This window comes from Neohortaea acidophila (assembly GCF_010093505.1).
Source record: "Neohortaea acidophila strain CBS 113389 unplaced genomic scaffold BDY17scaffold_7, whole genome shotgun sequence".
Classification (NCBI taxonomy): Eukaryota; Fungi; Ascomycota; class Dothideomycetes; order Mycosphaerellales; family Teratosphaeriaceae; genus Neohortaea; species Neohortaea acidophila.
Genome location: NW_022985516.1, coordinates 456,280 through 481,894, shown reverse-complemented (window position 1 = coordinate 481,894; position 25,615 = coordinate 456,280). Strand labels below are relative to the sequence as shown.

Genomic DNA, 25,615 nt, shown 5'->3' with positions numbered 1-25,615 from the left:
TTGCGTGAATGATGGGCGTGGTGGAAGCGCATGAAAGAAAATATCAGAAGCGTGTACGTGAAAAGGAAAACACGATGGCCTATGTGCTCCCATCTCAGCCTTCATTATATACGTGGCGAACGTGAGCTGCGTATGCGATGGAATCCATCCAGCAGAGGCAGTAGCAAGCCGTGCCGCGGGCTCCACCGCACGCCGCCGGTGGATCCAGCAGCCTGATGCGCACGGCACATGGACGTCGCCAAGCTGTCATTCGTTGCTCCCCATGCGCGCGCCAAGAGTCCTGAAGGGTCGCGGGGGTGCGGGTGGGTTGGTTGCAGACGAAGATCCTTGTCATCTCTCGGTGGCAAGCCGTTCCCTCGAGCCGGAGAGCGAGCGTGTCTACTAACACCCGCGATACGGGATGCTGAGGGCCGCGGATGGGCCTGTGGAGCGGCGATTGGGTTCGACATGGGCTGATGAAGTAGTGTTTATAAGCACATAGCCGCACGAGGCTCGATGGATGCGATGCCGACAATGTGCTCTCGTGCGTGGGCAGAGGCTGTCAAATGCTCCCAGTGCCGGCCGGGCTCCGGACGATGTGGCGGCCACCGATGCGGAAGAGAGGGCCAAAGCGGCGATCGAAGGGTGCGCGCTCGAGACAAGCCCCGGCATCCTGGCGGCTCTTCCTGTCACTCTCGAACTACATTCGATGTACATGTACGCACGCGGGCAAGTCGAGGAAGGCCACCAGTCCCGTAAGCGCAATGACGCCGGAGAGGTGACGCCACCTCCCTCACCCCGCAGTCCATCAGTTTCGCCGAAGACGATCTCTCTCGATTGGCCGAATGGGGCGACGGGGCAGACGGAGGGTGCTGGCCAGAGCGCGGGCGGAGGAGCGAGGGCCAGAGGAAGGACGGATGCATCAGCACTCGCGAAACTTGAAATATTTGAATGTGGCGCCAGCGTTCGGAGTAGGCCCCGCCCCAGCTTCCTACCAATTTAGGTAAGGTTAAGCAAACCGCTGCGGCTAAAAAGTCATGTCGCCATATCCAACCTCACCTCTCCCGCCGTGTCTGCCACGCTGCCTCGCTCGGTGCATCGCCCCATTCCTGATCGAGCTAGGCATCCGCGGCGATGGACGATGCATGGCTGCATACGTTTGGCGCGGCTCCTGTCGCGATGAAGGAGGCCCCGATGCAATCCCGCCGAAGATCGCTGCTCGAACCCACCACGGTGAGCTGCTTGCACCCCTCCCCTTCGATTGGTCATTGACTCATCGCCATCTAGATTGCGGGGGAGACAGTTCCGGGAACCACGTCCCCACTCCCCGATCTCAATGAGGAGAGCCACGTTGCTCACGAGCTTCCCGAAGCTAGACTGTCCCGACGCGCCCAAAGCTACAGTGATCTGTACGAACTCGTGACCTCTCGTTACCCCAGCGGGAAGGCCGGCCTCGATCCGAAGGAGGCCCTGCCAAAGCATTTCGAGGAAGGCCACGCGGATGAGACCAACGTCTCACACACCCTTGCATTTGACGCGGAGTTTGCGGCAGTGGAAAGCACTCTGCTGGATGAAAGCCATGCCGTCTACGACACTTACCACGACCAGCTGCTCCTGTCGGAAACGCATCTGGCCAACCTGCTTACGTCAACGCACGCTACGCTTGCCCTTTTGTCCTCGCTTTCGGACTCCTTCCGGTCCGTGGAAGTGCAGACGGATGCATTCCGCCAGCAGTGCGAATCGCTCGTTGCGGAGCAGAAACGACTCGACACGCTCGCGGATGCCCTGGAGGAGAATGCACGCTACTACACCTATCTGGAGCCCATGACCCGGAGATTGAATGCCCCAGGAGCCGGCAATCTGGTCAAAGGAAAAGACTTCCCCGACATGCTGTCCAACCTGGATAACTGCCTCGCGTACATGGAAAGCCATCCGAACCAAAAGGAATCTGCTACGTATCGGAGCCGATATCGCCTTCTACTGACGCGAGCATTGACCCTGATCCGGCAACACTTCACAAAGTCTCTTGCAGACATTGCTGCCGACATCAGCAAGCGAATCCAGGCCGGACAGCTCAAGGACTCCACTCAGTCCGCACTGCTCTACGCCAAGTTCCGAGTCCCTGCGCCCGAGCTGAAAGCGCTCGGCGTGGAGATACAGAAGCGTGCTGTCCCCACCCCAGACGATGTCGATGCGGGGCGTGAGCCCGAGTACTCCAGTCTACTGCGCGAATTGTACGAATCGTACTCCACCACCCGTGGCCGCCTCGTACTCCCTCTCGTCAGCAAGAAAATGGCGGAATTGGCGAGCACGCCGCAACAATCCGACGTCCTCGCCTTCTCCAAAGCCGCTCTTGCCTTTATGCGTGGCATATGTCTCGACGAGTACGAGCTATGGTACGAGTGGTTTGAAACGGATGGAGCCTTGTACGAATTCTTGAGCAGCCTCATGGATCCGTTGGGAGATTACTTGCAACCGAGGATCATTCGCGAGACCAAGCTCGAACGGCTGTGTGAGCTTTGTGCCGCGATCCAAGGCCGCTACATGGATGTCGATTCGGATGAAGACGAGGACGATGATCAGAGCGTGTCTGCTACCGACCCTGTGCGTGATGGTAGAACGCATGGTCGCAAGCTCGATTTTGGCAGTCTCGTACAGCCTGCGCTTCAGGATGTGCAAACACGGCTGGTGTTTCTGGCGGTCAACGTGCTGAGAGACGGCATTGAGAATTACAAGGCCAAGCCGGAAGACTTGGACTGGCCGAAGCGAGGGGCAGTGATAACGGCAGACGGCGGCAAGAAAGGGCCTGTGTTGTCTGGGAAGCGTGAGCCGGCCTTGCTATCTCCCCAAGCCACCGAAACGCCAACTTCCACGGGCGATGATGCAGAGGATGGCGAGAGCCTGTTTGAAAAGCGGTTAGGCGCTTCCTCCAGCGCACAGCACTGGTATCCAACCCTCGTCAAAGCCATCTGGCTCCTGCGACGCATCTATCGCCTAGTCAACAGCACCATCTTCGACGACCTGGCCCACCGCATCGTGCACTCCACAATCTACTCCCTCATCAGCGCAAGCCACCAAGTCGGCAACAAAAAGACGGTGCAAGACGGCCAGCTCTTCCTCATCACTCACCTCCTTCACCTCAAACAGCAGATCGTCGCCTTTGACATCGAATTCATCCCGCCCGAAGTTGAGTTCGACTTCTCCTCCCTCACCAACACCTTCTACGAACTCCGCCACCGCGGCAGCTTATGGAACCCCGCGAGCTGGGTGCGCCTCGTCGGCGGTGCAGTCGGCGGCGCCCTCATCCCCAAAGTGGTGGAGAACATGCTGGACGCCAAGGCGGAGCTCGACGGGCAGCTGAGGACGGTGATCAACGATTTTGTCAACGGATACAGCAGTCACATCATGGCTCCGCTGGACCCATCGAGCATCGCTTCCGCCAAGACACAAGGCTCCTTCGACGCGCTGAAAGCTGTGCGTACCGTGCGGGGACTCGTAGAGAAGGATGTGCCGGCGATCCGCGCCAAGTTGTTGGAGTTTGTGGACGATATGCGCACGAGGGAGACGCTGGTTGCTGCTGTGCGGGACCAGGTGGTGATGAGCTACGAGGACTTTTTCGATACTGTGAGTGAGGGGACGGGCAAGAGGCTGAGTCGGAAGGGCAAGGGGCGGGAGGATGAGGTGCTCGGGCCGGAGTTGTTTGGGGAGGCGATGGAGAGGGTGTTTCAGGTTGGACAGATTATTGAGGAGGAGAGGGGCAGTGAGGCGGGGAGTGTCAGTGGGTGAGTCATTGATTCATCTCTCGTGTTGCTCGTTAAGAACCGGCCTCTGTCTGTCCGCCTGTCCGCTCTCGCAATCCTATCCTCTCTCTCTCATCGTGGCGTGAAGTATCGTCAATCGTTCAATTCATGACCGTAGCCCTCCAATCGCGCCCTTCACTTGACAAACACCACACTGCTGTTGTCCTGCCAAACGTTATTGATGAAACTCAACGCCAACCTTAAGGAAGCACGACTCACCTGCGTCATGATGTCGAAATGCACCACGCTCTGCACACCCAGCAGGCCGCGCGCCTTCTGGCTGTGCACCACGTTCGCTGCCGCGGGGGAGTCGGCGTCGACCACCATCTCGGGGTGATACATGTAGGGATGGGGGTCTTCGGCGTAATGGACTGAGCGACGGCCGCGGCGGAAGCGGAGGAGGCGGATGAGGGCTTGCCAGATGGCTTTGGAGGCACGCATTGTGCTTGTTGGTTTGGAGGTGGGTTGGCTTTTGAAGAGTGTTAGTTGGTTTTGTGGTCGGTCGTTGTTGGTTGCAGTTGTGCGTGCGGTGAGCGAGTGAGTGTTGTGTGCGTGGAAGTGTGATGTGGACAGGTTGCGAACAACGACGTCGGTGCGTTTGGTGTGAGGTTTTAGCCTTGGTCGCACATATCACACCAGCGGCACGTGATAAGCGGGGTGACGTAGTTGCCGCATCGAGTAGTCGAGCACTGATCGTCTTCCGGTCAAGATCTACGACTCGGTGTCTCCTCCTATGTCTTGGTGGAGCGACGGCATCGAGATGCTTGCCCTTCAATCCCCTCTTCCACCGTCCCGCCTGGCACTCTTCTTCTTACTCTGATACTCCTTATGCTTCCTCCGCGTCGCCGCCTCGGCCTTCTTCAACTGCTCCACCCGCTTCGACTGCTCCGCACTCGTCTCTCCAGGCACAGCATCTCGCCCCGCTTGAACGATCAAGTCGTGCAATTTGCGGAAGCACGCGTTCACATTGTCAGTCTGCTTGCGGGAGTCGTCGGCTTGGATGACCACATCGCCGGATTTGGAGGCGTGGTAGCGGCTGGAGAGGATATTTTGGTGGAGCAGCTGGGGGAGAAGGGAGAGCAGGGACGCGGTGGGGACGCGCAGGGTGGCTTTGGATGAGACTCTATGCCAGGACGGATCAGAGATTGTTGCCTGGACAAGGGATGTTTGACTGACTTGTTCACGTTCTGGCCTCCCGGCCCGGAAGATCTGCTAAAGGTGACTTCACACGGGGCATTCTGCCGGATGGTGTCGGCGTCGAGGTTCGCCAGCCATTTCCTCGCGCTCTGGATCTCCTCCTCTGTGGCATCATTGGATCCGCGCGACGAGTAGAAGCGCCTGCTCACGCGCGTGGCGGCGAGCAGCCATGGGTTGTTTATCGTAATGCTCCGCGCATTGTTGAGCATCACCGACGGCTTACGAAGAAGGGGTGCTCGGGTTGTCTGCAGAGGTGAATGCCAGACGAGCGCTCGTGATGTCGTTGCTTGTCTTTCCTAATCGGGTATGGCGCAAGCTTGGCGAGGCAGAGCTTTGATGTTGCGCACCTCACCCGCCTCTCACTCTCAATCTGCCATCCCACTCACTCCCGTCCTTTCAACCTCTCTTCCGCCATCATCGCGTCTACGCCATCGTGTGAAGCCCACCTCTCTCCATACCAAATCTTCCATTTCCCGACTGTCCAGCAGACATCGGCACCCTCCTGTCTTACTGGCGCCCATGTCTTGATTGCTCCTGCGACATCCAAACCGTCTCCCACGTCCCTCCCATAAAGGCGCACACAGTCGCCCAGCTTCATCCCGACCTCTATTCGCTGAAATCGCCTGCCCTCACCACCCTGCGACTCGTCTACTTCACCGTGTCATGACCACCCATCCATCTGTGCCCTGAAGTCGCCCGTTGCGCCAACCGCGCATGCCTAGAACCCAGACACCACATGAGTTCCGAGCCCCCAGAAGAACCACACTTGCGCAGCGAACCTAATACTCTGTCGCCTGCCTCGCCCAAGCCCATCCACTTCCCCGCACCGGCCAACATTCCCGTGCTCGAAATGCAAACCGACGTCTCCTTCAACCAGACCGAACTCCACATGAGCGACCCTGCCACACGCAACACCGAGCTGCGCCCGGATGCATGGCGTGATCCGGCAGAACAGGCGGCTGCGTCAGGTGGCCAGTCGTCTCTCGATACCGCGGCAGGAGATGCATTACACCCTACTGGCGAGGCGGGGGAAACGAGCGTGGAGAACGGTGCAGCTGCGGCATCGGAGATAAATATGACAGATATGACAGACACCGCCGCCACCAACGAGATTCCAGATGCCTCCGACTCTGTCCCGATTCCTACTTCTCACTCGGACGGCGCCCGTGAAATCGACCTCCATCCACCACCTGAGCTGCCCCAGCCCTCCTCTGATCCCAATCTCCCTTCGGCACCCGATGCCGAACCTTCCAACCCAGCCGGTTTGCAAAACCCACCTCGTGAAACTGGCGAAGGAGATAGAGTGCACGATGCGCAATCCCACAACAACAGTGCTGTCGATGTGCAAGCTTTGTTGAATACCCTCGTCTCTCCGCCGGGCGCCCCCAATGGCGCAGAAGCGTCCCATACCACTTCCTCTCCCTCCGTTCATGAACCCGCCCAAGCGCAAGATCCCAACGCTACCGATGCAAATGGCGTCGAAGACGCCGCCCACTCAGCGTCTGGTCTCGCGGGTCAACCCAGCGGGCTCCCACCACGCCCGCCACCACAAGAGCAGCCCATCCTCCACCCCAACTATGTTCACTCGCAGCACATCCGCGACTACCACCCCCATGCCAACAACCCCGCCTTCCAGCCTCATACGAGGAGTGGTAGTAGCAGCGGTCAGGGCAATGTTGCCGATCCGAGTTCGCGGAATTATGCGCCTCCCGTCCATTCTCCATCCAACGCTAGCGCTTCCCAGGCGCAGCCTCCACAAGAGTCGTCGAACACCACATATCTCAGCAACGCCACCGTTCCTGGCAACACACAGGGAGCCAACGGAAGCCAGCAGAGTCCTCCGTCGGGGATTGGCGGCGGCAGTGCGCCCGTATATACACCCACTGCTGCTAATATTCAGGGTGCTGGGTATGCCGCGAGTCCGCAGAATGTGTATGGAGGGCACCAGTATCCCGCCACCTCCGGCACACCAAGTGACGGCCGACAAGACAGGCCATATCGGGAAGGCGAACAGCCACGGCCAGAGGACCGACCCTGGGATGCAGAGGTGCAGAGGAAGTACGACCGCTTCATTGAAGAAGAACGGCGATATGTGAGCGAGGGAAGGTGGGAGCAGTTCCCACAGGGAAGCAGATTGTTTGTTGGTGCGTTTACCAGGAGTTCCGAACCACGAGAACAATGTGTCTGACTTTCTCAACAGGGAATCTCAGCTCCGAAAAGGTCACCAAACGAGACATCTTCCACGTCTTCCACACGTACGGCGACCTGGCGCAGATTTCGATCAAACAAGCGTACGGCTTTGTGCAGTTTTTACGAACGGAGGACTGTATGCGAGCACTGCAGACGGAGCAGGGCACCCAAATCAGGGACAAGAAGATTCGTGAGGCGCCCATATACTTGACGCACGATTCATACATACGACGCAAGTTGCTAACACAGTCTTGAATGTAGACCTCGAAGTCAGCAAGCCGCAGAAGAACCGCACGCAGAACGCGCCACGCCGCTCGCGGTCACCTCCCGACGCTGGAAGGGGCCGGCCGGGGTCCAATGTCGATAGATATGTTTCTGGCTCGCGCGGGGGAAACAACAGAGGTGGCTATCGTTCGCCTTCGCCCCGAGGATACCGGGATCGATACGACGACCGATCCAGACGGCGGTCGCGGTCCCCAGACTACGGCCGTGGAGGCCGATACCGAAGCCCCAGTCCGCGTCGTGACCTCGATGATGATCTACCACTACCTCGGCGTGCGCCCCGCGATGTGCCAGACGTGCAGATTGTCGTTCTTGACTCGCTGGATCGCGACTTCGTCTCGTGGGTCGAGCAAGCTTTCGCCACCCGGGCCATTCGCGTTGATGTGTTGCTCCTTTCTCCCCGCCTCTCTGAACAGGCCGTCGTCCGTCGACAAATTGTGGAGGGCGTGGTGGCCGTGGTGAAACTGAGTCGACAAAATCAGGATACGGGAAAGATTGGCTTGCAGATCTTCGATCGCAGCGCCGGAGCCAACAACGTCAAATTCGAAGAGTACGAGGGCTTGGATCCAAGCGTTGCGGCGCAGTTGGTGCTGCGCGCAAAGGGAACGGCAGCGTACAACAATGCGCCGCCGAATCAGAGTTACTCTGGCTATGGCGCGCAGCAACCGCAGCAGCAGCAGTATGGCGCGCCGCCACCCCAGCATCAACAGTACGCCAACTACGGCGCTCCTCCGCCTTCCGGCCCAGCACCGTACGGCCAGCAACAACAGCCGGCGGGCTATCCGCCTCCGCACCAACCCCCCTACGGCGCCCCACCGCCCAACCTCATCCCCAATCTCGACCCGAACAATTTGCAAAACCTGCTGTCGGCTATGAAGGCGCCGCAGCCTTTGCACTCGACTCCTCCGGCTGGCGGGATGTATGGCCAGCAGCAGCAGCCGGGCAATCCTGCTCTGGCGGGGTATATGCCGCAGCAACAGCAGCAGCAGCAGCAGCAACAAAGGCCGCGGAGCGGAGGAACGCCGGCGGCTGGAGGGGCGCAGGTGAATATGCAGGATATTCTTGCGAGGTTGGGGACGGGGCAGCGCTAGTGGTGATGTCCTGAGGGGAGGGAAGTGGAGGATGTGGTTTAGTGAGTTGATGTTGATGTTGACACCTGATGGGTGACGAGTAAGAGAAGAAGGGATGTTATGTGCATAGCATGAGATCGATGAGATGATCAAATCAGAAGTGTTATCTCCAATCCCTTTACAGTGTGCAAGTTGTAGTGATATGACATATCTCACGACTGCTGCCCTACGCTGCGTCGGGATCCGACCTCGGCAGGAAATCTGTCGGCAACATCACGTCACAAGCTGTGCGGGCCACATCGTTCATCTCACCTCCTACCTCGACACATTTCTAGAGCACAAAGGCAACAATGCCACTCTAATGCCCCTCCTCCCTCGTCTCCAGATTAGATCATGTAACACCACCCCCGTCCTCCTCCGACTTCAAACTCCTCTACACCGCCAGGAACTCCGAACAACCACCCGCCTCTTCCACCCCACCCCAACCCGCAAAATGGAAACCCTCCCCGATCTTCCCCCAAGCACCCGCCTCAGCCCCCTCGTCATCCGCATCCTAGGCGGCAACCCAAGCAAATACACCCTGCAAGGCACAAACACGTACCTCATCGGGCGCGGCGCGCAGCGCATCCTGCTCGACACCGGGGAAGGGAAGGCCATCTGGTCGCAGACTTTACGCCAGACGCTGCGAGACGAGGGCGCGACGGTGGGGAGCGTGCTGCTTTCGCATTGGCATGGGGACCACGTGGGGGGAGTGGCGGACGTGAAGGGCTTGGAGGGGTGTGAGGGGGTGAAGGTGTATAAGAGTCAGTTGGACGTGGGGCGGGAGTACGTGGCTGATGGGCAGAAGAGAGAGGTGCGGCCTGATGGGCAGCAGTTGGAGATTGCGCATGGGCAGGTGTTCCGCACCGAGGGGGCGACGTTGCGTGCTTTTCATTCTCCGGGGCATACTGTTGATCACATGGCTTTTGTGCTCGAGGAGGAGGATGCGATGTTTACGGGGGATAATGTGCTGGGCCATGGCACGGCGGTGTTTGAGGATTTGAGTGCTTATATTGAGAGTTTGGAGGGGATGAAGGGGCAGTTTGCCGGACGTGCGTATCCTGGTCATGGCGAGGTGGTGGAGGATGGGCGGGGCAAGATTCGCGAGTATATTGCGCATCGGGCAGAGCGGGAGGAGCAGGTTGCTGCGGTACTGAGGGAGGATGCGGGCAAACAGGTGGGCGGCAAAGGGAACGAGGAGGGGTGGAGGAGTATGGGGATTGTGAAGGTGATTTACAAGGAGTACCCTGAGCACTTGCATGCGCCGGCGGAGGGGAGCGTGGTGCATGTGTTGATGAAGATGGAGGCGGACGGCCGGGTGAGGAAGAATAGGGACGGGACGTGGAGTCTGACGAAGAAAGCGGCGTTGTGAATATCACCAACTGTTCGCCCCGGCGAGCAGGCCTAAAATAATACAAAGCAACTACAGCACGCAGAATCAGCCAGTACTCACCCACGTTACAATACGCAGCACGTCAACTCACCACAAAACTCAGCACAAACATCGTCACCACTTCATACCCCCGACTCATACTCGTCCCCTGCAGCAAGCCACTCTGCTGCTTAACAAAGTATGCCGCGCCCAGCAACATAACGCCAATAGCAATGCACTCCGTCGCAGCCCCCAGCGCCTTCCCAATGCAGAGCGAAGTAGGCGTCACCACATCCGAGGCAGCAGACGTCGTGTTCAGCCGAAACAGCTGCGCAATGGTCACGCCAAACTGCGCGTAGGCCGACGCGGTGCGCACGTAGGCGAGGAACGTGCGCTCGAGGGCCAGGTGGTCGCGCGACGCTGCTTCGTTGATTGTGACGCGGATGTACGTGCGCCAGAATCGGCGCAGGAGGCTGCCTTGCTGTCTGCGTTGCTGGAGGAGCTTGTCGGGGGTGTCGTTATGTGCTGCAATGGGGCGGCTGGGGTGTTCGAGGGCGAAGTCGCGCAGCTCCACGCCCTCCATTGGGCGGCATTCCCCTGGGTACGCCCAAGGATTTGCAGAGGATGGAGAGACGGATCTCGATATTCTGTATGGATATGCACAGATGAGGTTGTGCATGGGGAAGATAGAAGATAGGCGCACGGGCCGATGCACGCCCCAGCCTGATCGGGCTAGGGGTGGGCGGTTGCTGGGCGGTTGCCATGCGACTCGGGGGTTATGTCATCAGCGGGCGCGGATGGCTGGGAAACGAGGCTGGGCTGGGGGCGGTGGGCGCCAGCAAATCACCCCCAACCCCGAGTATTATTTTCTCCGTTGCGTAGGCGGCAGAAAGGCAGAAGGGCAAAGTAGCTTGCACGTTCATTCTATCATTCCTCTTTCCTCAACACCCAAAGCTGCATTCTCTCACGACCGGCTCTTGGGCAACGAAACAAAGGATCGATCGATCGTTGAACAACTACGAGACGACAAGGACGTCTTCCAATCGAGCATACCAACCTCGCCACCACCTCCACCTTCGCTCGGAGAATTCCTCCACGACTGTCTCAACCGTGCCTCAATATCCTCCGAATACTCCGAGACGAAGCACACTCCACCTCGAACAAAGCCTTGCTCTACCGACCGCCTGCTCCATCCCCGCATTCCTGATCGCAACCCCAACGAGCTCCCGGCCGTTTGGCCAGCGGGAGAAGAAGAAGAAGAACAAGAGACAGACGGACGGACGAGACACATTCCTCGGCCCCGACGCCCAGACAGCCGGTAGACCATCTCTACCGCCTCCGCCAGCATGGCCAACATACGCTTCGCCGTGGGCATCCAGCGGCTCATCCCCTTCCTCGGCTACCACCACATTCTCATGATTATGATTGCTCTGGCAATAATACTGCTATGTACGTATGCCCCCCTCTCCGTATCACACACCACGATTCAAACTAACACACCCCCCCACAGCCCTCCTCCTAGCAGGCTGCTCTTCCTCCTCCCCCTTGATCCCAGGCATCTTCCTCGTCTCCTTCTTCTACGTCCAAGGCGGCTACACGCCCGCCTTCAGCCCCGCCCAAGTCAATCCGGGCATCACAAAATCCATCGCCGAGCTCGTGGGCTCGACATGCCTCGAGGTGCGCGTCGGGTATTTCGGCATCTGCATCACGTACAGCGACGACGGCTTCCTGTGCAGCAACAACGCGACGCTGCTCGCCCAGCAAATCGCCGAAGTACAGCAGGACCCGCTGAATCTAATCTGGGTCGCGAGCACGTACAAGAATCTGGTGGTGTTTCCTTATTTGCTGTGAGTGCTCCATTCTCCCCCAACGTATAACTCACCATACTGACTCCTCCTCGCAGCATCGTCGGCATCGTCCTCGCCTTCATCGTCATCCTCCTCCTCGCCACCTTCCCCGGCTGGCACGAAGAGCACGACGCCCGCACCGGCAGCGACGTCGACATCAAGCCCTTCCCCTCACGCCCCGTCTCCCAAGTCGCGCTCGCCCTCATCTTCGTCGCCTCCATCTTCGTGCTCGTCAGCGTGCTATGGCAGCACACGAGCTCCGTCGCCGCAGCACAAGTGGCGCAGGACTTCGGGAATGGGAGCGTGAAGAGCGGTGTCGGGACGGCGGCGATGGTGCTGGGGTGGTTTGGGTTTAGTTTGCTGATTATCGTCACCATTGGGCTGTTGGTCATGATTCTGAGTATTCATTTGCTCGATCGGTTGACGGATGATTGAGAGGGGAGGCTAGGAAGGGGAGGAAGGACGGCATTGGGTGTGCATACCTGGGTGCCTTTTTTGGACTTCAGCGGCATTGCGGGAATGAACTGGAGTTTGCGAGCCCGCCGATTGAGCGGACGCCAGGCGGATGATGGGATGTACGTACTTGTATCATGTGGAAGAACAGAAAGAGGACAAGGTAGATACCCTCCGTTCGTACTGGCGAGGCCGAATAGATCAGAATGTGAACTTCAAGATGCCATGCCAGTCTCATCAAGGCCGATCGATGCGAGAGGAAGCGAAGTTTTGGTGGCCCGAAGGCACGGAGTTCATTTTCGTCTATGGTAAACAGCAAACTCCCCCATACAACCGCATAATGTAACACCAGGGAAATCAAAAGCACCAAGACCGCATCCTCCTCCACAGGGTGAAGTAGATGTCGAAGCCATCGCAAGAAACAAACACTCTCAGCCAGCCCATCTCCTCAAAACATTCCCCAACTCCACCGTGATATCCCCCCCGACAGACCCCTCATCTCGCATCACACCATTGATCCCGCCTCCAGCCGTTGTGTCCATCCGCCAAAGCCATATGCCGAGCAGCTCAGATGAACCACATGCTCGTCCGAATGTTGCCCTGGTTGGGCATGGGCATCAACGCCTTGTACTCGCCTGGTTCTCCCGTGCCAGACGATCCCGGTCGCGGCCCTGAGCCGCCTTGAGATCCCGAACGCTCACGCGGCGGTGCGCTCGGGGGCGTAGAGGTGGTCGGCCCTCCAGTGCCCCAAGCCTCATCGTGAGGGATGGCGCGATTCGATGCGATGTGGGCGTAGTAAATGGCCGGATGCTGGGATACCGGAGTTGTCGCACGGATGTACTGATACGATTGCTCGTACAGCAAGGTCTGGAGTTCATCGTTCGACATCTTCGCCTCGTTGAGCAGCACATGGTAATGCATGGGCCGAGCTGTGCCTTTAATGGCAGCATGAGCGCACAGGTAGAAGTCGTTCTCGTACGGGTGAGTCACGCCCGTCTCCACGAGGGTGCCGGGGAAGGGATTTCCGTTGCGATCGCCGCGCTCTGGAAAGAATCGAATGTGGTGACGCTTGCCGCTAACAAGCACCACAAACTGAACCTCCAGCTTGGGATCGAACTTCTTCATCAACCGCTTCATATCCTTCACCTCGTCGTTCAGCACTTGCGCGTACTGCCCCTCTGAGACGCCATCTCGCATGTAGATGATGCGCTGCGGGAACCTCCCGCTGCCGACTTGTTTGGACCAGTGGTCCATGAGGGGGGTGACGATGGAGTTGATGCTGTCAGTGGAAATCATCTCTACCCGAAAGCCGTTCGTCTCGCATGCAGCCGCGTATCTCATGCCCAGTTTATCCATGGACATGGTGATCGCAGCCATCGATGCTGCCTGCGATCCAGGAGCAGCATGAGACACGTCGGCGCCGATGACAGCAGTAGGCACGGTGAAGTGGCCCCATTCGCCAGCACTCTTTGTGCCGATGGCACGGCAGGTGGCGCCTCCGAGTTTGGCATTGAACTTCATGCAGACGTTGGAGATGTACTGCGGCTGGCATTTTTGAACATGCTGGTACTGCATGCACTGCGACACCACACCGTACCGGCACTCAGCCGAGCGTTTGATGCGGCCGTATGCCACGGAGTCCTTGTCCGGAAGGATGAAAACCAGTATATCAGGACGCTTCCCGCTCTGGTTGCCGGTAGCATTCCAGGTAGTGGTGACCCACTGTCCCACGTCGGTGCCGTGCGCGAGCGTCATCGACGGTTGTCGATTCTCAATCTTCCCACCATGGCTTTGGTAGATTTTGATGAATTCCCGGATGAAGTTCTCCACCACGGTCTTGTCAGGCTTGGGGCCATACTTGCCAGGAATCACGCACACACCCCACGACGTCAAGGGGGCGCCGGGAGTCAACAAAAACTTCTTTCCCTTCAGATCCCAGCGGCCAGAGGTGCCAGGCCTTGCTTCACCCGCACCAAACTGCACCTTCGGAGCCGGCAGTAGGCGCGCTTCGACGTTGGTGCGGTTCTGACTGATTTTCACCTTGAAGGCATCCAGAACAGGGTCAGCAGTCCAGTTCAGTATCCGTAGGCCGTGCTCGATCGATGACCATCGCTCGGGAGGCGGCGTGGCCGCGAATTTGATCATCTGGGATGTCTGGCGCTCATCCAGCTTGAATTGGTACCGCTGATTTTGTTTGATTTTGAGGAGCTCCATTGGCACCAACGTGTTCTGGCCTCGAGTCATCTTAACCAGTGGGAGCTCCGGGTGCATGAGCCGGACGTTGTAGGTCAGAGCGAAGTAGTCGTACAGGGACACCATTCTGCCATCCTTCTCGAACTTGTGCTCCCGAGCGTTCTTGAAGACCACCCGCTCAATCACATAGTCATCCTCTTTGCCACCGCGGTGCTTAGCCGTAACGTGCAGCTTACGGAACTTCTTCATCGCCTTGCCCTGTCTGCCATTCTCGCCACCGGTGCGAAGGCCAGCGATGAGGTCATGCACATCCTTGCTGTTACACAGCTGAAGGGCGGAGATGTGCATGAGGTTCTCCGTCCAGAAGGTACCGTTGGCCACATCCACGTTGATTGAAAGGCATGCCTTTCTGGCCATGTTGTGGACGATGCGCATAGATTGATATACGCCCTTGAATGCTTCCACTGCGTTGCCCAGGAGGAAGCGCTGATCACCGCGGCGGAAGAAGGAGCGCCTGATTGCTGTGAACTGCGAGGTGGGATGCTCTCGCAAGACGTGGTCCAGAAAATTGATTGACTCCAGCACGGAGTTGTCGAAGCCGCACTTGCCCTCCAGGTACCCGAGGAGCGCGTTGAATTTGACGGAGTTGGTTTGGCGAATCACGAATCTGTGCCTATTCTCCTTCCCCCCAGCCTTGACCTCACGGCCTTCTTCAGCGTCAAGGTCGACGGTGATGTTGATGTCCCGGGTAAGCGTCTTCATGGACCAGGCAAGCTTGTTCCCGTCGAAGATGAAGCCAGGTCCGAGTGCAGCCTTCACTGCCTTTGACTCCCATAGCTTTCTGATCAGACCGCGCTTCTCGTTACCAGAGCCGAAGTGCACGTCGAATTGGAACACAGGCATGGTCGGAAGTGACAAAACCTCAAAGGTGTTGAGGGCGATTTTGCAGGGCTGGCCCATTTTGGAGAGGGCAGGGCGCGGAGGCAAACCGGAAACCTGAAGGTCACGGACAGAGCTCCAGGCGGCAGCGCCCAAGTCGAGGTTCTTGGGGATGTCGATCAGGACTTTGGACTTTGTGGGGTCACGTTCCTCGTTGGGATCGCGATTGCCATCATACCCAGCAGCATCGCGACGGGAGCCGCTGGAGCGCTGAGAACGCGACGGTGAGTGAGATTTGGCGGACTGTGTGACTTTCCCAGAGGTTGAAGTGTCTCCAGAGGAAGAGCCCGGGACCGAGCGCTGAGGAGACGCGGAGGGCTTGTACTTGTCGTTACGGTTGCGGCCCTTCGAAGCGCCTGCCATGGTTTCGACTTGTGAGGGAGCAGTGGTGGTGAAGGGAGAGAGTGGTGGAGTAGTAGAGCTGATGGCCAAGGAGGTTAGCTGGTGTGCTTGGTCAAAGAAGGTTGTTTGGTAGAAGTGGTTGGTGGAGAGAAGAAGAGAGAAGGAGAAGAAGGAGAAGAAGCAGACAGAAAGGTATAAGTGCTCCGTGCCAAGGCACGCACGAGACCGTTGAGGCGCACGTGAATGGAGGCACGGTGAGAATGGGCACAAGTGAATCGAGACTGAGTGAGGGGCAGTGAAACGGGAGTGAGTGAACGACACCGCGGTGCCACTGGGGAGGAGGACGAGGACACTCACTTGTTTGGTGGGGTGGGGTATCGAGTCTGCAGAGAATGATCAGTTTTGTATACTGATGCGGAGGAGTTTGCTGTTGTCTTGGAGTGTGTTCTCGACTGGTGGAACGTTGGGAGAAGCAAACAGCAGATCACGGGCCACAGCGTGTGCGTTCACCGATGCATGTGGACTGGCTGCAGTGAGGTTTTGAACGTACCTTGGCCTTGTTCAATGCTTCACTCGGTGTGTTGCAGCAGATTGTTCGTATGGATAGGTCGTCGAAGTGGCTTGTCGAAAGAATGGGGGTGGTTGATTTGAGAGAGAGTGTGTGCGTGTGAAAGAGGGATGATCTGGTTGAGAAAAGCTTTGTGATTTGCGTAGGCAGTGACGAAGGAGCCTGAAGCAAACAAGGAAAGAGCGGACCAGGCTGTGAAACTTGGCGTATCTCACGTGCGGCACGTGGCTGCAAACAACGCGTAACAATCGAGGTATGAAGTATTGACGAATGAGAGGATGCTCGAGGAGGTGTTCTTCCGCGGTAGTCTTTGCGCCTATGCACCACCTACCTACTTGATGCCCATCCCCCACCACACATTCGACGGCGCGCCACGATACATCGGGAGAGGGAGTGCACAACCCATTGTACCAAGAGCCTGAAGGAGTCAGCAATCCCTGCTTCCCCATCCAGGATACAACGTGTGTGTGCTACGCGTACGTCATGCCAGTCTCTTCAGAACGAGATGCAAATCAGCCTCAGGGCCCGTCAATGGCTGTTTGCTACTTGTAAGAAATGCAGTCCTCTCCAGCATCGAGTCCCGGATACCCGCAGGAGAAGCCTCAAGACTGGAGTACTCGCGCGGGCGGCGCATCGCCCGCAAGGTATCCCGACGCTCTGACATCGAACAAGCCCGGCCTACCTCTTGATGCACGCAGAATAGTATCGACCGCAGGAAGGATATCGGCGCCAGAAACTGCCAGACAGAGTCCGCTCAGCCCTTCATGTCTCGAAGAAAGCACGGCGCACGCTCAATGCACCCATCCGTCGGGCATCCGCATTATGCCCAATGAGGGGAGTTCCTGATGTTTGCTAAATCCAGATGGGGCCTCGTTGGCATACGAAGGCGCGAGACACATCTCAAAGGCCGCAGGTGTAGCCTAGTGACACGAGGGTAGAGAGCAGGACGAATGGTTGTCTAGTCATGTGTGCAGGGGCGCGGCTCGATCTCCTGTAAGATTCGCGGGCCGGACGATCCTAGAGACGCTGCAGGAAGGAGGCACAAGCGTGGTGGCAGAGGAAATCGAGCCAGTTTACGAAAAGATGTTGGATGTTGTGCGGACGGATGCCGGAAGATGGACAACGGCTTTGTCTCAAGCGTGGCAATCAGATGAGGTTTGAGGACACGCCAAAGCGGGAAGTCGGCAGTCACGTGCTCGGAACAACTACACAACGATTTGGATAGGTAAGATACGGTGGAAACACGCCTCAAACTCCCTATTTTCTCGGCAGTTAGGTAGTCGACCAAATAACAGGTCGACCCAACCACGCATCTAAACGAGAAAGGAAAGGCAAAGAAGAAAGAAAATAATACCATACATCCTCCCACCTCCAACACACAACGAGCTCAACATCTAAAGCTCATCATGGTCATCCATGCCCTCAGAATCGACAATGGCATCCTTAGCAGCCTCCGCCGCCTCGACAACCTTCTCCTTAATCTTCTCGCCCACAGTCTCCGCCGTCTCGGTGGCAGCAGGAGCCTGGTTGGGCATCGCATCGGTATCCAAGTCCTCCGCCGAGTCATCGTGCACCTGCGCCGCAACACCATGGCTGCCGTTCTCCTTGATGAAGTTGGCCAGGTCCTCGACGGTGCGCCCGCCGCTGTACTCGAGGGGCTCGCTCTTGTTCTTGGCGCGGAAGAGCTTGATGGTGGGGAAGCCGGCGATTTCATCGGGCACGTCATTCAGCGTGGCGTCGACTTTGGCGACAATAACCTTGTCCGCGTGGTTCTTGTACAGCGCCGCGAGCTCTTCGTACTTGGGCGCGAGCGCTTTGCAGTGTCCGCACCACGGGGCGTAAAATTCGAGCAGCACGTCCTTGTCGTTGTTGATGACGAGTTCGTCGTAGTTCTTCGCCACCACCACCGTCACGGGGCCTTCTTGCTTCTCGGGGATGGGCTCGCTCTTGATGCTGGGCTCGACCTTGCCGGCGACGTAGTCGGTGAGGAAAGCGCCGATGGTCTTCTCCGTGAGTGCCTTGACATCACCCGCTTGGGCGAAGGGGAATTTAAGGTTCTTGGTGGTGTCCTGGATGGCGAAAGCGGGCCACTTGCCGATTTCGAGGTTCAGGTTGCCAGCGTGTTGGCCGAAAGCCTGGGCATCGATGGTGGCGAAGTTGACCACGCCCTTGTGGAGCTTGGCGACGGGTCGGAGGAGATCGGCGAGAGACTTGCGCTCCTCTGCGGACTCGGAGAAGATGTATGCGAGAGGAATGCCGGACTAGAAGGGATGGAGTCAGCAATTATACCTAGGCAAGTGGGAACGGTGGGGCTCCTCTTACAGCCATGTAGCCAGCATAAGTCTCGGGGCCAACTTCACCGATCAACGGCGTAGCCCCAGTTCGCGCGAAGTGTGCGAGAGCATCCGTGTCGAACTTCTCTTCGAAAGTAGCCTTCCCCTCATCAAAGCTCTTGTACAGGACGACGGCAGGCGGCGTCACGCCCTCCGCCTTAGCCAGAGCGGCGTCGGATGTGGCCGCGAAAAGGTAGTCGTCCCTCAGGCTCTCGGCGACTTCGAGGTAGGTGGCATTGCTCGACTTGTCATCGGCGCCAAAGAAGCCCACGAGCACCACATTATCCGCAGTCTTGAACTCGTCGAGAGCCGTGGCGGATTCGAGCAGGGAGACGGCGGGGAGGGCCTGCTTGGTCATATAGGAGATGATGGCGGGTGCTTTCCGGGCGCCGGAGTAAGGGGCGCTGTTCTCGGCGCCACGGAAGACCCTCAGGGTCGGGTAGCCATCGATGCCCTGTTGTTGGCAAAGGTCCTGTTGCTCTGTGCAGTCGATCTGAAATTGTGGCGAGGATTAGCAGGGGGGCGGAGGGTTCTTGGTAGACTGCTGATTACCTTGGCCAACGGAATTGCCTTCTCCTTCAAAGTCGTCGCCGCCTCTTCGTACTCAGGCGCGAGGGCCTTGCAATGTCCACACCATGGGGCAAAGACTGCGCACATTATCAGACATGTTCCCCTTCATTGGTTCATGGGTCCAGTGGATCGGGGGAGACGTACACTCTGCGAGGACCAGGGGATGGTCTTTCAAGAAACTATACAGCCCCACAGTCAGTGTCAAAGCCGAAGTACAGCTGCACTAGGGCACACTCACGGATCGAAGGTGTCCTTGGTGAGATCGTGGACATCGCTGGCCACCGCGAGCGCCGCGAGGCCCAGGAGGGCGAAAGAGTGCCTCATTGCGGGCGAAAAGGTTGCGTGAAGCGGGGATGAAGCGTTAGGATCAGATGGTCCCGATTTGGTGAGGAAAAGAAGTTGCGAGGAGAAGGAGTGGATGGAGTTGATGAAATGGAAACGTTCCCCGACTCAGTGTCGAACAAATATCAGGGGAGCTTCTGGCGCGCGCGGTCAGGGTCCAACGGATTACCAATTCGGGAGGGGGCAAGGATGGGGACAGCTGGCTTCTCACGTGCGGTGGTTTGCCTCAGGCACCCACGCAATACTACTACTATCAGTGCAGTGTGGAGGTGATTCCTCAGCTCTCAAGTTTGTTTGCTGTCTAATCGGACTGTTGTCGATTGCAAAAGCCTCGTGAATCACTAATCGCTCAATATATCCAGTGCCGCCGTGCGGATGAGTGAACAACGCCTCGCTTCCCGTGGCGATTCGCTTGCCACTCGGTCTCACCGCAGATCTGAATCGTCGCGTCTTTCATTAGCATTTCCAGCGCCAACCCATGCTCCATTAAATCATCTCGGTCGTTAATGCATCATGCCAGTCAACTCAAGAACTCAGCTGCCGAATCGCCACCGTCAAGGTCCGCCGCGCATCCATCTCGTCTCCCTCGTCCCGCGGCCGATACCATTTCCGCACAATCGACAAGACCGCATGATACAAAATGTAGAGATACTGCCGCACACGCTCGTCGGCCGTTTTGTTGGGGAGCCGCCCGAAGCCCTCGACGAAGCTGGCCGTGGGTTTGCAGAAGCAATCCGACATGTACGGATCGCCCCAGAGGCAAGTGGAGAAGTCGAAGAGGCCGGTAACGCGGTTGGAGGAGGTGTCTACCACGACGTTGTTGTCCGATGCGAGTTCCAGAAGCAGGAGACGGGGTGTCGTGATTTGATTCAGTGCCGCGTGGTGTTTGTGGACCTGCGTGATCGGCGTTAGTCTTTTTATTTCGTCTCATACGCATTGATTCATGGTACTCACCAATCCCCGAATCACATCGTACGGTAAACTGATCATCGCATCCTCGCCATCGCGCATCACGGACTCCAGCAAGCACGCAAACGTATGCGCCCAAGAACCACTTCTCGGAATGTCTGCGCCACCCGACACGGAGCCGAAGAAAGTGCCGGTCACAGACGAAAGCCAGCGCACGTACTGTCCTAAGCTGCGGTCGATGCTCGCAAGGGCCTTGGAAGATAACGACGGCTCGACGGCGGAGAGGAAAGATCCGCTAAACGGGCCGCTGATGAGGTACGCTTGTCCCAGATGCGAGTCGGCGTGTTGGTAATGGATCAATCGAGGGAGATGGACTTCCGTCTTGCCAGACAAGGCTTGCAGGGCCCCGGCCTCTGCTTCCAGCCAGCCGTATTCGTGCCGCAGTAGATGGACCGTTGATGGCGGTTTTAACCGTAGGAGGTAGAAGAAGCCTTTCGCTGTTCGCAAGCTGTAGGTTCGAAACAAGTACCCGTTGAGCGAGTCCACCACGACCGATCTGCTTTGAAGAGTGGTGCAAGCGATTCGTTGGATGACGGAGCGATCTGGCGAGCCTGGCGGATCAGGTGACATGCTCATGATGTATGCCAGCACCGGCGAAGGGAGCAAAGGAATCAAGGATGAGGCGACGGAGAGGAGCAGTAGCTAATAATATGTAAGGCGGACCGTCCGTGGTCCCTTCTTATTACCAAGCCATGCTTCCCACGACTCGCTATAATAGTCACGGAGGAAACGCCGACTGCAGATTGGGGGAGCCGAGACGGGGTTGACAGCTTCTCACGCGAGACGGGCAGATCGGGACCACGGTTTGTAGTAGGTTGGTGCCTGCGTATACTCGCGACACACGAAAGCATGGCCCGCGCAGGATGCAAGGCGCGGGACGGTGGGGGTGGGGCGCAGCGAGAGTGTGCGGCACCCTGAAAGATGCGGACGGGATGAGCCTTGGGGCCATCCTTCCTTGTTTTCGCGGCTCGCGTTATCTCAAATCATCATGAGCAATGCACGCAACTGACAGGGAAGGCGGCGCCACTCGCGAGCTTGACGAGTCGAGGGGAGGAATGAGAGGCTGCGGAGGCCGGTAGTTGGAGACGCACAAGCGATAGCGTACATTAGCGTCGCTAACCACGATTCACTTCCCCGGGCCAGATCTGCCAGATCTGACCACGCATCATCGAGCATCCCACTTTTCTTGGTACGGTAGTTGCATGCCTTTCACACTACGGCGGGCTCGAATCTGCACATGGGCAGATTTCTGGTGAGACAAGATTGTCGTGCGTAATAGAAGATTGCCGGGAAAGAGGCGGTGCTGGTGTTCCCAGATCGAGACCACGCTGATCCACGGCCGGTAATCATACTGGCAGCACTGTGGTGGTAATAATGGAAGCCTGGGCGCGCAGCAACACGCGTCAGCACAGGACCGGCTAACAGGCCCCTCCCCAGAAGCCGGGATGAAAGATTCCGGGAAGTGGGTTGCACACGCGACTGAGAATGATAATAAGTTGGAGGGGGTGGCCCTCCACGATCGGCTCGATGGGATTGACCGGGGTTCGAGATCGATCGGCCCATCTCACCACCAACTTTAAGCTCGTAGAGTTTCGCCTATCTGAGATCGATCAGGCGTGGATGCGGGCTTACTGCACGCACTTGCCCGAAACTGCAGCAGCACGGGAGACACTGCATGCGTCTGGAAGAATCTCAAATCACCTGCATGGTCTCCGAGGAGCTCCGGAGGGGTGTGGTTACTGTATCAATGGACGCCACCTCGGACCCGTGGCCCGCTCATTCTTTCGGGGCTACCGGAGTCGGAGAGTAGATCTCCGCCAGGTTGTATCTCTTCAACCGTTCAAAACTGTTGTCGAGAACACTGACTCCACAGATGTTCTGTCCAGACGGTTTAGTGAGGGTGCAGCGTCAGGAATGGCCCATTCTCACCTGATACACCTCCACCACAATCAGCAAATCGTAATTCTTCAGATCGACCGTATGTCCCGGGCCGACGATCTTCGCAATCTGCTGAATCACGCTATCCCGCGTGAGTATGTTATGATTGCGAAGCGTAGGTCGAATGGCAAACTGCTAGCTGCGTCAGCCGGGCGCGCGCTGAAGCCTTAAAGATGCAGTCCTACCTTGCGCGGCACAGCAGGCTGCAGATGGAAATGCGGAGCCAGCACCGACGTTGCAACCTTCTCCAACCCTTCCGTCGAAGCTCGCCCAATCTCCGTCATGGGCGACAAGCGCTTCACGAACCGTGTGCGTTTCCCCTTTGCCGAGTCGTCCATGGCGTCTTGACAGATCTGCTTGACAAGAGTGACTGGGTTGATGGGAGGTGCGGTTTTCATGAAGACCACTTCGGACCTTCGTTAGCCATGTTCCTAGCCCTTCTCACGAGTACAATGTCAGATCTTGTTCCAACATACCGCACTGGACGTCCACCCGCAAAGGCGTGAACAGCTGAGTCTTCTTCGCCTCATGCATGTCGTCAATCTCGGCCTGAATCTCACTTTCAATCCCACCCCCCGACTCCGTCTCCGCCCCCGCCTCAGCCTGTGCCTCGCCATCACCACCATTCGACGCCGCTTCAGACGACATGTTCTCTGCGTACTCGGCGAACAAATCGCGCAGCTCGCCAATGCACTTGCCCTCCCTGCCCTTGTCACACGTCGCCCAGATTCCGCTGTCGCCAGGCTGGATGGCTTTGGAGTACGACCCGGCGTCGTCCTTGCGAGGCACGCGCCATTGCTTCTTGCGCTTGGATGTGGATTGCGCGGCATCCTCGCCGGCTTTTCTTTTGAGATCGGCCATTCTGATGGGTTGGAGTTGAAGATGTCGAGGTGCTGCGCGGATCTGAAAATGGAGTGAGCGATAGTGGGGCCGTGCGTGGATACGGCTTTCTTGCCGTGACTCAGCAGATATATGAGGACTGGGCACATTACCACGACTCTACCTGTATTCACCCTGCCTCTTCCCATTCTGCAAGAATACTTTGAAATCGCAAGACGGAGTGCATTGATTATTGCATCAATCATGGCCGAACTCACTCTTCCTTCAGCACCACACCTCTATCCCGCCCCATCGCAAGCCACTCTCGCATCTCACTTTGTCGGCAAGCGGATCAAAGACGTTCAAGCGCCAGCTGCTATCATTGATGCGGCGGTTGTCCGCAGAAACTGTAACGCTCTCAGCAATGCCATCAATCGACTGGGCGTTGGCTTTCGCGCTCATGTCAAAACCCACAAGGTGCTGCATCGGCCCTGTATCTTGCAACGAACGATTACTTGTACTGACGAAGAGCGTGTTACAGACGTTGGAGATGACGAAGCTACAAGTCGGCGACTCAGATGCGAAGACGATCAAGCTGGTTTGTTCTACGGTGTCGGAGATTGAGCATCTGCTGCCCTGGTTGGTGGAGTGCAAAGCCCAAGGCAAAGACGTGGACGTATGGCACGCGCTTCGGGATTCGAGTTGTTTGGCATTGCTCAATCTGACGACTTGGACAGGTTCTCTACGGCCTTCCTGTTGCGCCCTCTCAGGTTGCTCGACTCGGGAAGGTGGCATCGGCTTTGGGCGAAGGTACATTAGGCGTTTTTGTTGATCACACGGCTCAGATCAAGGCGTTGGAGAATGTCAAGGGTGATGTGTGGCCAGGCCATATTCCAATCTGGGTCGCTATTGTAAGCTCACTCTCCAGAAGTAATTGGCTTGGCTCGCTAATGAACTTGGATGTAGGACGTTGGATATCATCGCGAAGGTGTCACAGCAAACTCATCACAACTAGCGGAGATTGCGCGAGTTCTCGAGACGACGAAACGAGTGAAGCTTGCTGGCCTCTACAGCCATCTAGGCAGCTCATATGGCTCGGCCAGTGCAGAAGATGCGCTTAAGTACATGGCGGAGGAGTTGAGAGGACTCAAAGCAGGCGCCGAAGCATTTCTCCGCGCAGGCAACAACTCACTTACCGGTAACGGCAAGATTACACTCTCACTCGGGGCCTCGCCAACTGCAACAGCCACGCAGAACCTCTTTGGCGGCGTGTCGGCAGTCCACGAATACCGCAGTCTAATCGACGAGGTGAAGCAGAACTTCGAACTAGAATTCCACGCCGGAGTGTACTGTGTCAACGATTTGCAGCAATTAGCAGCTCACGCAACACACGATCGCACCTACGATGATATCGGCTTCCGCATTCTGGCAGAGGTAGCAAGCGTGTATGCGGATCGAGCAGACACTCCTGAAATTCTGGTTGCAGCGGGCTCGATTGTCCTCGGCCGAGAGCCATGCAAATCGTATCCAGGATGGGCGGTTGTTGCACCCTGGCCGGACAAGACGACCTCGTACTTCAGGCCCGGCGGCTCTTCGCCAGGGTGGATCGTGGGACGCATTAGCCAAGAACATGGCATACTCACATGGGAAGGCAGGGCGGAGCAGATGCAGCCGCTCGAGGTTGGAGAGAAGGTAGGTGGCGATATTGACTCTCGTCCGTGGGACTCGTGCAACTTGCTGACCCTCTTCTGCCAGGTTCTTCTCTGGCCCAATCACGCATGCATTGCCGGCGTGAATTTCGGGTGGTACTTGGTAGTGGATTCGGATGAGGCGGACCCCGAGATGATCCAGGATGTCTGGTTGCGCTGGCGAGGCTGGTAGGATTGGCGGTCGGCGTGTAACATTAGCAGGATAGTTACAGATATAGGTAGGTACAGCATGCGTCGCTTAGAGGGAGTGTAGGGAATTCATTACTCGCTCGGTGGGTCGGAAGCCGCGTGCCACATAGAGTACCTAATTGTATGGGTGGGCGGTTTCACATCCAGCAATGCCGGCGGTCAGTGCATCTAAATTCTCCGCCGTCACACAACGGCGCGCCTGCGTATTGCCGGAGCCAGGCCCCAGCACACACAACCACGAGCCAGACAGGCCGCGACAAATGCAAATAGCAGTGAAGGCGATACGTCATATCCATCGCACAGTGCACGCTCTCCGCCCTGTCACGATCTGTCAATCACAGATGCCAAATCTCGTGTCGATCCCCCGTCCGGCAGCGGTTTCAGGGCCAGGCTGTTGCGGGAGAAGAAAGAAGATTGGCGCTAGGAAGGCGCGAGCCCCTGGTGCTCCTGCCTCGCCATTGGTGCATCTGCCTCC

At 57.6% G+C, this 25,615-nt stretch overlaps 11 protein-coding genes across 11 annotated transcripts; 5 read left to right on the top strand and 6 right to left on the bottom strand.

Moving 5' to 3' along the window:
- Positions 1-1,113: 1,113 nt before the first annotated feature.
- On the top strand, positions 1,114-3,765 carry BDY17DRAFT_325309 (Sec34-like family-domain-containing protein; the record flags this gene model as incomplete). Its single annotated transcript, XM_033737339.1, has 2 exons — positions 1,114-1,212; positions 1,267-3,765. The coding sequence occupies 2 exons, from the start codon at positions 1,114-1,116 to the stop codon at positions 3,763-3,765; spliced, it is 2,598 nt and encodes an 865-aa protein (XP_033588364.1).
- A 785-nt stretch (positions 3,766-4,550) lies between these two features.
- Positions 4,551-5,185, bottom strand: BDY17DRAFT_325307 (peptidyl-tRNA hydrolase domain-containing protein; the record flags this gene model as incomplete). Its single annotated transcript, XM_033737338.1, has 2 exons — positions 4,551-4,902; positions 4,956-5,185. The coding sequence occupies 2 exons, from the start codon at positions 5,183-5,185 to the stop codon at positions 4,551-4,553; spliced, it is 582 nt and encodes a 193-aa protein (XP_033588363.1).
- A 527-nt stretch (positions 5,186-5,712) lies between these two features.
- Positions 5,713-8,539, top strand: BDY17DRAFT_325306 (uncharacterized protein; the record flags this gene model as incomplete). The annotated part of the gene is made up of 3 exons (XM_033737337.1): positions 5,713-7,120; positions 7,177-7,356; positions 7,428-8,539. 3 exons carry the CDS (start codon positions 5,713-5,715, stop codon positions 8,537-8,539), a joined length of 2,700 nt encoding a protein of 899 aa, XP_033588362.1.
- Positions 8,540-9,011: 472 nt separating this feature from the next.
- BDY17DRAFT_253213 (metallo-beta-lactamase domain-containing protein) lies at positions 9,012-9,929 on the top strand (the record flags this gene model as incomplete). Its single annotated transcript, XM_033731324.1, has 2 exons — positions 9,012-9,321; positions 9,370-9,929. The coding sequence occupies 2 exons, from the start codon at positions 9,012-9,014 to the stop codon at positions 9,927-9,929; spliced, it is 870 nt and encodes a 289-aa protein (XP_033588361.1).
- Positions 9,930-10,032: 103 nt separating this feature from the next.
- Positions 10,033-10,512, bottom strand: BDY17DRAFT_325304 (uncharacterized protein; the record flags this gene model as incomplete). Its single annotated transcript, XM_033737336.1, has 1 exon — positions 10,033-10,512. One exon carries the CDS (start codon positions 10,510-10,512, stop codon positions 10,033-10,035), a length of 480 nt encoding a protein of 159 aa, XP_033588360.1.
- A 763-nt stretch (positions 10,513-11,275) lies between these two features.
- On the top strand, positions 11,276-12,211 carry BDY17DRAFT_311438 (Ca2+ regulator and membrane fusion protein Fig1-domain-containing protein; the record flags this gene model as incomplete). Its single annotated transcript, XM_033735532.1, has 3 exons — positions 11,276-11,378; positions 11,440-11,776; positions 11,833-12,211. The coding sequence occupies 3 exons, from the start codon at positions 11,276-11,278 to the stop codon at positions 12,209-12,211; spliced, it is 819 nt and encodes a 272-aa protein (XP_033588359.1).
- A 294-nt stretch (positions 12,212-12,505) lies between these two features.
- BDY17DRAFT_299671 (Piwi domain-containing protein) lies at positions 12,506-15,909 on the bottom strand. Its single transcript, XM_033733944.1, has one exon. The coding sequence runs from the start codon at positions 15,722-15,724 to the stop codon at positions 12,797-12,799; it is 2,928 nt and encodes a 975-aa protein (XP_033588358.1). The 5' UTR covers positions 15,725-15,909; the 3' UTR covers positions 12,506-12,796.
- A 1,492-nt stretch (positions 15,910-17,401) lies between these two features.
- Positions 17,402-19,633, bottom strand: BDY17DRAFT_299665 (thioredoxin-like protein). Its single transcript, XM_033733943.1, has 5 exons — positions 19,413-19,633; positions 19,319-19,353; positions 19,157-19,251; positions 18,594-19,097; positions 17,402-18,532 (listed from the first exon to the last, which is right to left on the bottom strand). The coding sequence occupies exons 1-5, from the start codon at positions 19,496-19,498 to the stop codon at positions 17,666-17,668; spliced, it is 1,587 nt and encodes a 528-aa protein (XP_033588357.1). The 5' UTR covers positions 19,499-19,633; the 3' UTR covers positions 17,402-17,665.
- A 408-nt stretch (positions 19,634-20,041) lies between these two features.
- On the bottom strand, positions 20,042-21,055 carry BDY17DRAFT_253411 (uncharacterized protein; the record flags this gene model as incomplete). Its single annotated transcript, XM_033731337.1, has 2 exons — positions 20,042-20,410; positions 20,471-21,055. 2 exons carry the CDS (start codon positions 21,053-21,055, stop codon positions 20,042-20,044), a joined length of 954 nt encoding a protein of 317 aa, XP_033588356.1.
- An 855-nt stretch (positions 21,056-21,910) lies between these two features.
- BDY17DRAFT_171367 (uncharacterized protein) lies at positions 21,911-23,434 on the bottom strand. The gene is made up of 5 exons (XM_033729811.1): positions 22,900-23,434; positions 22,609-22,829; positions 22,415-22,555; positions 22,226-22,363; positions 21,911-22,166 (listed from the first exon to the last, which is right to left on the bottom strand). The coding sequence occupies exons 1-4, from the start codon at positions 23,282-23,284 to the stop codon at positions 22,262-22,264; spliced, it is 849 nt and encodes a 282-aa protein (XP_033588355.1). The 5' UTR covers positions 23,285-23,434; the 3' UTR covers positions 21,911-22,166; positions 22,226-22,261.
- On the top strand, positions 23,435-25,289 carry BDY17DRAFT_299657 (putative serine dehydratase domain-containing protein). The gene is made up of 5 exons (XM_033733942.1): positions 23,435-23,719; positions 23,784-23,918; positions 23,980-24,153; positions 24,209-24,934; positions 24,998-25,289. Exons 1-5 carry the CDS (start codon positions 23,507-23,509, stop codon positions 25,121-25,123), a joined length of 1,374 nt encoding a protein of 457 aa, XP_033588354.1. The 5' UTR covers positions 23,435-23,506; the 3' UTR covers positions 25,124-25,289.
- The last annotated feature ends 326 nt before the right edge of the window (positions 25,290-25,615 follow it).

Excerpts from the sequence above, each read along its gene's own strand:
- BDY17DRAFT_299671 (XM_033733944.1), bottom strand. The coding sequence starts at position 15,724 with ATGGCAGGCGCTTCGAAGGGCCGCAACCGTAACGACAAGTACAAGCCC.
- BDY17DRAFT_299665 (XM_033733943.1), bottom strand. The coding sequence starts at position 19,498 with ATGAGGCACTCTTTCGCCCTCCTGGGCCTCGCGGCGCTCGCGGTGGCC. Across the intron at positions 19,354-19,412 it reads ACCAAGGACACCTTCGATCC|TTTCTTGAAAGACCATCCCC; the intron begins GTGAGTGTGCCC and ends GGGGCTGTATAG. Across the intron at positions 18,533-18,593 it reads CTTATGCTGGCTACATGGCT|TCCGGCATTCCTCTCGCATA; the intron begins GTAAGAGGAGCC and ends CATCCCTTCTAG.
- BDY17DRAFT_171367 (XM_033729811.1), bottom strand. The coding sequence starts at position 23,284 with ATGGCCGATCTCAAAAGAAAAGCCGGCGAGGATGCCGCGCAATCCACA. Across the intron at positions 22,830-22,899 it reads GCGGGTGGACGTCCAGTGCG|TGGTCTTCATGAAAACCGCA; the intron begins GTATGTTGGAAC and ends GAAGGTCCGAAG. Across the intron at positions 22,364-22,414 it reads TTGTGGTGGAGGTGTATCAG|AACATCTGTGGAGTCAGTGT; the intron begins GTGAGAATGGGC and ends CCGTCTGGACAG.
- BDY17DRAFT_299657 (XM_033733942.1), top strand. The coding sequence starts at position 23,507 with ATGGCCGAACTCACTCTTCCTTCAGCACCACACCTCTATCCCGCCCCA. Across the intron at positions 23,919-23,979 it reads CCCAAGGCAAAGACGTGGAC|GTTCTCTACGGCCTTCCTGT; the intron begins GTATGGCACGCG and ends CGACTTGGACAG. Across the intron at positions 24,935-24,997 it reads CGCTCGAGGTTGGAGAGAAG|GTTCTTCTCTGGCCCAATCA; the intron begins GTAGGTGGCGAT and ends CTCTTCTGCCAG.